At 39.0% G+C, this 9,766-nt stretch overlaps 1 protein-coding gene across 3 annotated transcripts; it reads left to right on the top strand.

Annotated features, from left to right (window-relative positions):
- The first annotated feature begins 1,843 nt into the window (after window positions 1-1,843).
- On the top strand, window positions 1,844-9,027 carry kdm8 (lysine (K)-specific demethylase 8). Of its 3 annotated transcripts, none has more exons than XM_053339277.1 (8): window positions 1,844-1,922; window positions 3,318-3,800; window positions 4,453-4,625; window positions 5,376-5,508; window positions 5,619-5,684; window positions 8,406-8,555; window positions 8,658-8,750; window positions 8,836-9,027. In XM_053339277.1, the coding sequence occupies exons 2-8, from the start codon at window positions 3,342-3,344 to the stop codon at window positions 8,998-9,000; spliced, it is 1,239 nt and encodes a 412-aa protein (XP_053195252.1). In that variant the 5' UTR covers window positions 1,844-1,922; window positions 3,318-3,341; the 3' UTR covers window positions 9,001-9,027. The 3 variants fall into 3 exon arrangements, with proteins under 3 accessions (XP_053195252.1, XP_053195253.1, XP_053195251.1); XM_053339278.1 differs by having other exon boundaries at window positions 1,860-1,922; window positions 3,321-3,800; XM_053339276.1 differs by lacking the exon at window positions 1,844-1,922 and having other exon boundaries at window positions 3,182-3,800.
- Window positions 9,028-9,766: the final 739 nt, after the last annotated feature.

Here is a 9,766-nt window from a genome sequence, read left to right as displayed (position 1 = left end):
GTTTCATCATGTACATTCAATATATCAACTTATTTAGCAAACACCCAGTATCAATCACGTCTAAACATTGTCAAATTAATCATGTATCTATTTTAACCTATTTATGTATTTATCTCTGAACTACACGAGCAGTCCGGGCTGACCGGCTCATAGTTTTCCCGGTTGCTCGCGGTAACTACGCAACCAGTGCTAACTACAGGCTAGCCGTTTTCGGTACGGTACATTGGCTGAGTAACCTCTATAAACAACAATACATGACGTCCGAACGGGATAACAAACCAGCACATAACACATTCACCCACTCGTTACACATCTCTAACGCTCCCTTCTTACCTGCAAAGAGCAAAAATATGTATTTTATATCACAGTTCGCCACACACACACATCTTAACTTCCGACTGAAGTGTGTGTTCTCATTCACTGAACAGATTCCCGCGTGACTTCTTTATTCCTGAACACATCGTGTAGCGAACGCGCCCTCTGCTGGTCAGAGTTAGTACTGCACATTCCTAGGGAACTACATTTTTCAGACAATAAACCACTCTTTTCTCACCATAAACACACAGACAATTATTAACACACTCTGAACTTGAGCTGTCCTGTATGTAAATTATATTAACCATGTAAATAATAATAATAATGTAGGGATATTGGCTCTGTATGCCACACTAACACAACAACCATCAATAAATAAATAAACAGTGACATAACAAACATCATCTCAGCATACAGCACAACCAGACTTGATAAGAACAAACACAATTGGAATAAGAGTAGAAATGTCAAAAAAGTCTCGCCACACGAGCAATGCAATTAGGGTTTGTACAAGTTAACTGCATTGATTACACATGGGACAAAGGAACATTTGTACCTATTTGTTCGTGCTCGAGGTAGCCTAAATCTCTGTCCAGATGGTAGAGGAATGAATTCCTCCAAAAGTGTGTGATCAGAGCTGGACAAGATTGACCGTGCTTTCTTTAAAACATGCCTGTCAAAGATCTCTGAGAGAGAGAGCTGCTGCATGCCAATTATCTTAGCCTACTGGCATCTTTCACAATTTTGAACAGACGATTTTTGTTTTTTACTGACAAGTAACTGATAGCAGGTGTGGTTAGCCACTACCCTCTACTGGGCCACGGGGTGACTGTTTATCAAAGTTTCTGCCATATTACTAAACCTAACAAAGATGACTCTTGAAATTGCTTAAAGATCCCCTCCACACATGTATTAAGACATAAAAATACAATAATGTGTATTAAATATGGAATTTATGCCCCCCAAAAATAGGGTTACAACTTTAAAATCCCTAAAATGGCATTTACTCCTTCACCAAAATACAGATTGTATGAATATGTAAGTTTATTTCATTTCTAAAGTTTAACTACAGGGCACAAGATTTCTCCTACTTCACTGAGAAGTCCATTTTCAGTGCACAGTGGGGGCTTCAAGTTAAAAAAATGTAACCAGGACTGTCTTCCAAACTAGTTGCAATGACACAAGTCGAGCTTTTAGCCCCCAATCCTTTAAAATCAGATTTTTCAAGAAACAGAGAAACTTTCCACTTTCAGCAGACGGATGTGAAAACAGCCTTTCAATGTCAAACTCAGTCTACATCATTCTGCACAGTGAAACTCAAACATCCAACAGGAAGAACAAGAAGAAAAACATATTTTTGAGTGGAGGGGGGCTTTAAATTGTGAATGAGAACGAGCTCATGTATTTTTTAAATCATGTGGGAGGCTATTTTTGGGAAATTTTGGAAACGTTAAACACAACACGGAACTAATGTTTTTTCGATGTCTTAGTTCCCACCCGGCGTGTTTTTGTTGGCACACCGGCAGCAGAGTGGCTGCAGCAGAGTGGTTTATTTTACTGCACAGTCAGATAATATTGGATAGGCGGATTTAATGTCATAATTAAAGGTAAATATAGCATTTAAAGTATTACATTCAGCTGTATCTAGCTGTGTTTAAATGTGTCGATTTCCATGTCGGTCACATTAGCCTTGAACTTATATTTGTTACTTTTATTTTGCACATTTTGAGAACTTAAAAGGTTGTTTTCACTGAATATCATGTTATTCAAAGTGTTTCTCACTGTTTTGGGTGTTTTGTTGAGCAGGAATCATTTATTTTCTGTGAGTTGTAATGAAAGTAGCAGGTATTTGCAATTCTAAGTTGGCCATTTCATATCGTATTTTATTCAGAATTTTAAAGTTATTATAATTCAGCCTTGCACCAACAAAGCTGATGTCAGGTCAAGTCAGTGAAGCTGTTTCTGTGCTTGTATTGAGCACAGAGAAAACTTCATGGTCATTTCTGGCACAATTTATTAGGCTTTCAAAAAAAAGAAATCAAACTCGTCCTCCCACTACTTGTAATTAAAAACTGATGAGGTGCACTTTGAGAGAAAGATCACACCGCCCAACTCTCTTTTAATGACTCACCTTCATAAAAGGTGACAGCAAAGCCTTGATTCCCCAAACATCCTAAATAATTGGAGCTTCTGTTTAGTTTGTCATCCCAAACCTTTCTGCTTGTTTGATTGCAGAGGATATAATGAGTTTGGCATCGCCTCAGTAACACATAACATTCAAGCATGGAGTCCACATACCATGTCGCAGAATGTGTCACACTGGCAGTTGTGGCTCATTTACTTTTTTTTTGGTTGCCAATTTGAAAATATTGTGTTTTTACTGCAGTAGTGAGGCAGTCAGTGATGGAAAAAGTGTCCTATATATGTGGGGTGGGTGGTGGGGCTGGGGGTAGGCCTACTGTGCAGTGTTGGGGAGTAACTAGTTACATGTAATAGCATTACGTAATTTAATTATAAAATAAATGTAACTGTAATCCGTTACTGAGAAAAAATGTGTAGTTAAATTACAGTTCGATGATTTTTTCCCTCATTCTTTAATATTTAACATATTACTGAATTAATACCTAATAATGAATTAGTCACTGGACTGTAGTAAATTTTGCTTTATAGAAAATGATCTCACTCATAGATCACACCAGTATCCATGAAAAATATGGCTACAAGTAATCAAAAAGTAATATAATGTAGTAAGTCACATTTCTTTGATTATGTAATTGAAAAATATTCTTTACTTATTACATTTTTAAATACCCTAGTACTATGGCGACCAGTTTTATTATTGAATTGCAGCTTTTGTCTCTGAAAATCAAAGTGAGTTGTTAAAGTCAGGCAGTCTACAAACAGTGTGCATGTACATTTAACTTCTTAATTTAATGTTTCTTTATTTTGCCTTCAGTTTGGGCATGTGTCTCCTCACCTCACCTTCAGTGTCTGTTCCACAGCAGAAATAAAGGACCCTCTCATCGATGGCCATGCTGTGGTCAAAAATCTCCACTGTTCTGCCTCCTAATGAGGAGCAGTTCCCGCTGCAGTTCAGTGACAAAGTGGAGTCAAGTGTGGTGGACATGCTGAAACGTTCCAGGCAGCAGCTGTACAGTGGCGACGCTACATCCTCCAGTCATATGCTCAACGCTCAGATCATTTTGGACATTTCATGGGAGAAACTGAACACAGGAACGTGGCGGGACGTGGACAAAGATTGGAGACGTGTTTATTCTTATGGCTGCTTGTTCAAAGTGGCCGCTCTGTGTCGTGAAGATTCGTCAGAGGACAAAATTGTGCAGGCCATCAGGACTTGTGACATGGGGTTACTCATGGGTGCGGCCGTCATGGATAACATACTTCAGGTTCTGGTCCAGATTTTGCAGGGGGAAGTTAGGAAACCCCCAAAAGAGGAAGATGAAAGTGAACACACAAACATCAAGGTCAGTGGTCTTTTCCTTGGATTTCTGAGGTTTAAAAGTAATTTTTTAAAGCACTTTTATTGTCAAGCTACAAAAATTATAACTGTAGATTTTCATTGCTGGTTTCATTTAAGTGACTCTCAAGTGCAAGTTAAAGTAACATCAAAGTTGTGCTCAGACAACATCAAAGAAAGGCACTTTTTCCTGTAATTCCAGTGGAGCAATTAACAAAATGTTCTTGATTTTTTTTTTCTCCTTTTGATTCTTTATGATGCAAAGTTTGCAAAAGAAAAAAAAAAGAGACAAGGACACATCAGAAGAAGCCTTTCAGAAGATTTCCCTTGTTGTCCTTCATCTTTTTTCATTTTACCAGACATCATGGAAGATTAAATGCAACAAATACTGAGATGTCAGAACACTTTGTTTAGATGCCATTGAAAGTGAGATGAGGTTAGAGTAACGTTAGCAGGATGTTTCAGGGTTTTTCTTTTCAACTTAAATACAGTCCTGATCACATTAAAACTCCTTAAGAATCCACACTAAAGAAATATGATCAAAATATGTTATTTCTTATTCGTGTTATTTTCCTGTAAAAACAAAAAAAAAAGCTCTTTGGAATTGAAAAATCAGAATAAATAATTGACTTTTTTTTTTTTTTTTGCATCATTAACAGAGAATAAAGATTGAGTGCCCACATGTTCCTGTGATCAAAGAAGAGTTTGCAGTTCCCAGAATAAAATGTCCTTCACTGGAGAGCTTCAGGACAAACTACCTACTCCCCCTCAAACCAGTTATTTTAGAAGGGATCATCGATCACTGGCCTGCCCTCAACGAACACCCCTGGAGGTTTGTTTGTATTACTACCCAATTAAAGACTGCTATGACTTGTTATCGTCGTCAAATAAACCTCATCCTGGCAGATTTTCATACTTATGTGAATCTGGTTACCATTTTCATTATTATGTTGTGACCGTAGTGCACTAAAATCGTATGAAGTCATTCAGTTTCATTGAGATAGTAGTAGTAGATTCAGTCTATAGGCAGAATATAAGTTATAAGCATATACTGCACTAGTCTGGGAACACTAAACATGAAACACTAGTGTTCAGTCTAGGCATTGTATTCACTTGTGACGCCAGCTGAGTGCACTTCTCTAGCTGAGAGGACAGAAAGCCTGCATGATTCTGGTACTGAAGCAACCACCTGATGCAACATACAGTTTACATGTGTATGATACCAGGCACTATGACATATAATGCATGTTTCAGTCTTAAGTGGTGTAAACTGAGTTCAGGTTGGTTTTCTCATCACTGAAGTCTGACACCAGAGTCTGATATAACTGCCTCTACATTTAAGAATATCCCTCACTGTCCTCCCTCTCACTGCCGACTCTTGACAGCTGACTATTTACTCTGACATCTGACATACGGCTCCTGGTATCTGACAGTGGAGGAGGACATCCAAAAGTGCACACATGACATTTTTTTTTAGCATTGCTAGAATCTAGAATGAACAGGTTTGTGTGTGTGTGTGTGTGTGTGTGTGAGTTGGCATTACAATAATGTTTAAGTCATGTATTTTCTCACTCCTGCAAAGCATAGAATACTTGAGGTCTGTCGCTGGTTGCCGGACTGTCCCTGTCGAAGTGGGATCCAGGTACACGGACGAGGAATGGTCACAAACCCTTCTGACAGTCAATGAATTCATTGATCGATACATTTTAAATAAAGTAAGTGCACCTCTATCGAGTCGTTTATTGCATTTTTAGCACGTACATATAAAGATAAAACATGTTTGTGTGATCTCTGACACAAAATTTTAATTTATTTTTCTCTGCAGATGAAAATCTCAAAGGATGGAGAGAAAGGTGTGGGTTATCTCGCTCAGCACCAGCTTTTTGATCAGGTATGCTTCAGAAGGTTATCTCTATTTGTATATTTTCAGGTTGCTATGTAAGAGTAGGGGGTTATTTGTTGTTCTTGTTACTGTTGAGGATTTCACCCTTCAAATGACTTAATTATTATAGAAATAATAATCTATTAATTTGATTAATTTTTACTAATTTCACTAATTGATTATTCTGCTGATGTTTTCCAGACTATAAAGAAATGAATACCTCTTTTTTTCCTAGCTGTTATCCTCCCACTGCATTACTTTGAACATTATTGACTTTTTAGTCCTAATTTTCCCGTGGCAGTCGATGCATTGTCTGAATTGAACTTTACAAAAAGGGCACCTTGTCAAGCTAAAAGCTGGCGTGGGGTATTTTGGGCCGTTTGATAGATTAGAATGAGGCCAAATGCGGATCATCACACATCCAGATTTTTGTACATTGCATCCTCATTCTTCAAGAATCAGCTTCAGGCCTAGACGGCACGTCCACGGATATTTTTGAACACGGGGGTTTTTCCTCTCTTACCCTGGAAGGAGTTTTCCTAAAGGTCTGTTTCCTAAAACGCGTTTAGCGTGTGGACAAAGGCCAGAACGCATAAAAAACTCTTTTCATTTCAATTTTGTGTGGATGTATGTGTGTGGATTAGGCCTTAATCAGCTTATTTCTACATGTGTCTGTTTTTTTTTGTATATCCTTTTCCACACTGAGCTCCTTTTTTTTCTGGGGAACCTTCTCCTAAGAGATTTCTGCCTCTACCAATAGTTTGACAGCCTGTAAAGCAACGAGGGTCTCGTCCTCCTGTTCCTTCAGCTCTTATTTGAGTTTGATGGTTTCTGCCTGGAGGGCCTGGCTTGCCTTTTTTCAGCCTGGAGCTGAGTGGCAAGCTCAAGGTTGGTGGAGGTCTGTTCCTCGAGTCTTATTTTCAAGTCCTTTACCTGCTGCTCCATCATTTCATGGAGGGCCCCCGGCTCAGCCTTCAGCTTATCGATCAGCTCTTGGTCCTCGCTCTCCCTTTCAGCATGAGACTTCAACTCTGCCTCAAGTTTTTCCTGATGGGTGGCTCTGTCTTTCTGAAGCTCATCAGTGAGTTTCTGCCCTCTCATTTTGGAGCTTGCTGGTTAAATGATCCGCCTGTTTCCACAGAGACTTATTTTCTTTCCTCTGTCTCCAGCCTGGTGGAGAGCTCAATAGCCTTTTCCTCCTGACACACAATGTGTTGTTCTGCACTTGGGAGGTGAGCCTTCAGCACCTCCACCTGTATTCCCAGTGCCTCATTTTCTATGGCCAGCTGTTTGGAGTCAAAGGCTCCAGATTCTTTTTCAAAGTCTTACTGTGTTAGGTTGCGCTCTCATCTAACCTTTTGAAAGGTGTGAAATGAACCGCATAGAATATGCTAAATGAATATATTGTATATTGTACATTCAGTTCACACAGACCTTGTCACAGGTTGTCTTCTATAGTTTGTTTCGGTTTCATGTTACGTCACTCTTTTCGCTGAGAGTCTTAAAGCAATAGTCAGGTGTCTGAATGGACATTGACACAGACTTATCTTTCTGTAATCATTCCTCCTGTTCATACTGGCCAATTAGGGATTGCTTCATAATGCACTTTCTATGGAACTGATGGGGGAGAAAATCCTTCATTCTGTGCAGAAATGTTATAAAAAATGTATTAGTAGCTAACAAGTAGCCAGCTAAATTAGTCATATCAAGTCAATATTTTTCAAAGTTAGTCTTTTTAGTGCCAAATTTCCTCTTTTTGTTACTATACTTCCACTGCAGCTGAACCGTAAAACACTGCCTGTTGACACATATGACTTTTTACTAAAAAGATGGGAAAAAACTATGGAAGATATCCACTTCATGGCCTCATATCCTCTTCATAAACTTTTAAATTGGTTGACTGTCTCTCCTCTGCTCCATTGTGTGTGCAGCAGCTCAGTGTGAGTTTCTGCTGTGTTTTGCTGTCATTTATGGTCACACTACTCTCCTCTGCTCTGTTTGGTTCAGCGAGGGCAGGGTGAGCCCCCCCCCCCCCCCCCCCCCGCGCCCTAAGTTACTATGTACTAAAAGCTTTACAAGTAAATAGCCAATAAGAGTAATTTAACCTTAATAGTACTGACTGGGGTACCCGCAGACCCCACAGGTGCTTTATTCTATCATTCCAGTGTTTCCTAATGTTCATCATTTTGTTCTGAATGACTTCTTATCATTTTCTGTTTCTGTTTCAATTTGTTGCTTTATAAAAATACCATTGTATTAATGTCCTGGGGGACCCCAGTCAAAGACACCCAATTTCGCCTATGCAGTTTTAATAGATGGAACAATTTATTGAGTTCATGTTTGTCATGGGTTCTAATTTAAAGTGTCACACAGTATCGGTGGTGGTGGTGGTGGGGGGGGGGGGTACTCTGTCATTCATTTTGAAGGCGACAGAAACAGACGCAGCAGATTTCCTCATGTGGGTTGGATATAAAAGCTGCAATTTGTATTAAAGTATATATTTTCCTTTTACACAATATGCAAATTAACTTCCTAAAGTAATAATATGAATCTGTTGGTTTTTTTAGATGACATTAATTACATAACTAATAATGTTTTGAGATGAAATAACATTTTGCTATGATGGTTGTTTTGTTAACAGTAGTTCATCCTTGGGGACCCAAAAGACAGTGAATTTAGTATTAAATACTTGATACCTTTTATTTTTTTTAAATTTTGATTTTGCTTTAGATACCAGAGCTGAAGGAAGACATCCGCCTCCCTGATTATTGCTGTCTTGGTGAAGGAGATGAAGATGATATCACTGTGAATGCGTGGTTTGGGCCCAGAGGCACAGTGTCTCCTCTCCACCAGGACCCTCAACAGAACTTCCTGGCGCAGGTAACAATAATAAGAGTGTTTTATGAATCCAGTTAATGTCAAAGGTCTGTCATGTGATCGCTGTTTGTTCACCCCACGGGATTTTCTTATGTGTTACGTCAGGTAGTGGGAAGCAAATACATTCGTCTATATTCCCCAGAGGACACAGAAAAGCTTTACCCTCATCAATCAAAGCTCCTTCACAATACCAGTCAGGTGGGATTGACTGTCCATATAGATAGTGTATGTTGTCGAGTGCAAATATATGCAGTATTTCCAATTTCTGACTCCTTCTATGCAGGTGGAGGTGGAAAATCCAGATACGGTGCAATTCCCAGAGTTTGCAAAGGCTCCGTTTCTCGAATGCGTGCTACAGCCTGGAGACGTGCTGTTCATCCCTGTCCAACACTGGCATTATGTCCGATCCTTAGAACTCAGCTTCTCTGTCAGCTTCTGGTGGTCATGATTGCAGATTCATAATTAAAAAATACAATTTTGGCCGAATAATATTTGACTTCTGCTTGTTTTCTGCTGCTGCTGCAGAGAGAAATCAATCACCACTCTCCTTCGGAGTTCTTGACTAATGCAAGGCTGATTCGCATAAATGTTAGGACAACCGCTGATCACACAAACCTTTAATCCATAAACAATGAACACACACTGCTGAATGATTAGTTTAATTGTGCTTCTGATGATTGCAACAACTTCTATTGTGCGTAAAGCTACCAGCAGGAAAAAAAAAACAAACAAATGAGCAGTTAAAACTGTTTGTGTTCATTTCATCCTGCATATAATTTGTGGAGGGTTGTTAGTCATCTAATTTGATAGGATATGTTTTTCTTTTTCTAATTGGCTTCTTTAATTGTGTTCTCAACCTTATTCCCACAAATATCCTCAGATGTGTGATTTCCATAATTCATGGAAATGAGGCAAGTCTTCAAATTTAATAAGCGAGTCAGCTACAGGTACAGAAATATGGTTATAAACACAACTCTCTGGTTAAACTGACAGTCTGAGGCAATCATGCAGGTCACAGATGAGAATGAATTAATTAAATGAATTAATTCCCTGAGCACAGACAGAGTTTGAAATTAAAATTGTCTGATTGGTTAAGTACCCTGACACTGAAACTCTTGTCTAGAACAGAAAAAAACAGAACGCAGCGCCTGACTACAAAGACAGCAGCACTTCATTTCAGATTTCAGACCTCTGTATCCTGTACGTTCATTTCA

Source organism: Scomber japonicus, chromosome 18, assembly GCF_027409825.1.
Source record: "Scomber japonicus isolate fScoJap1 chromosome 18, fScoJap1.pri, whole genome shotgun sequence".
Taxonomy (NCBI): domain Eukaryota; kingdom Metazoa; phylum Chordata; class Actinopteri; order Scombriformes; family Scombridae; genus Scomber; species Scomber japonicus.
This window is presented reverse-complemented; position numbering and strand designations above follow the sequence as displayed.

Coding starts and splice junctions, on each gene's coding strand:
- kdm8 (XM_053339277.1), top strand. CDS start 3,342: ATGGCCATGCTGTGGTCAAAAATCTCCACTGTTCTGCCTCCTAATGAG. Junction 4,626..5,375: donor CTCAACGAACACCCCTGGAG/GTTTGTTTGTAT, acceptor ACTCCTGCAAAG/CATAGAATACTTGAGGTCTG. Junction 8,556..8,657: donor AACAGAACTTCCTGGCGCAG/GTAACAATAATA, acceptor GTGTTACGTCAG/GTAGTGGGAAGCAAATACAT.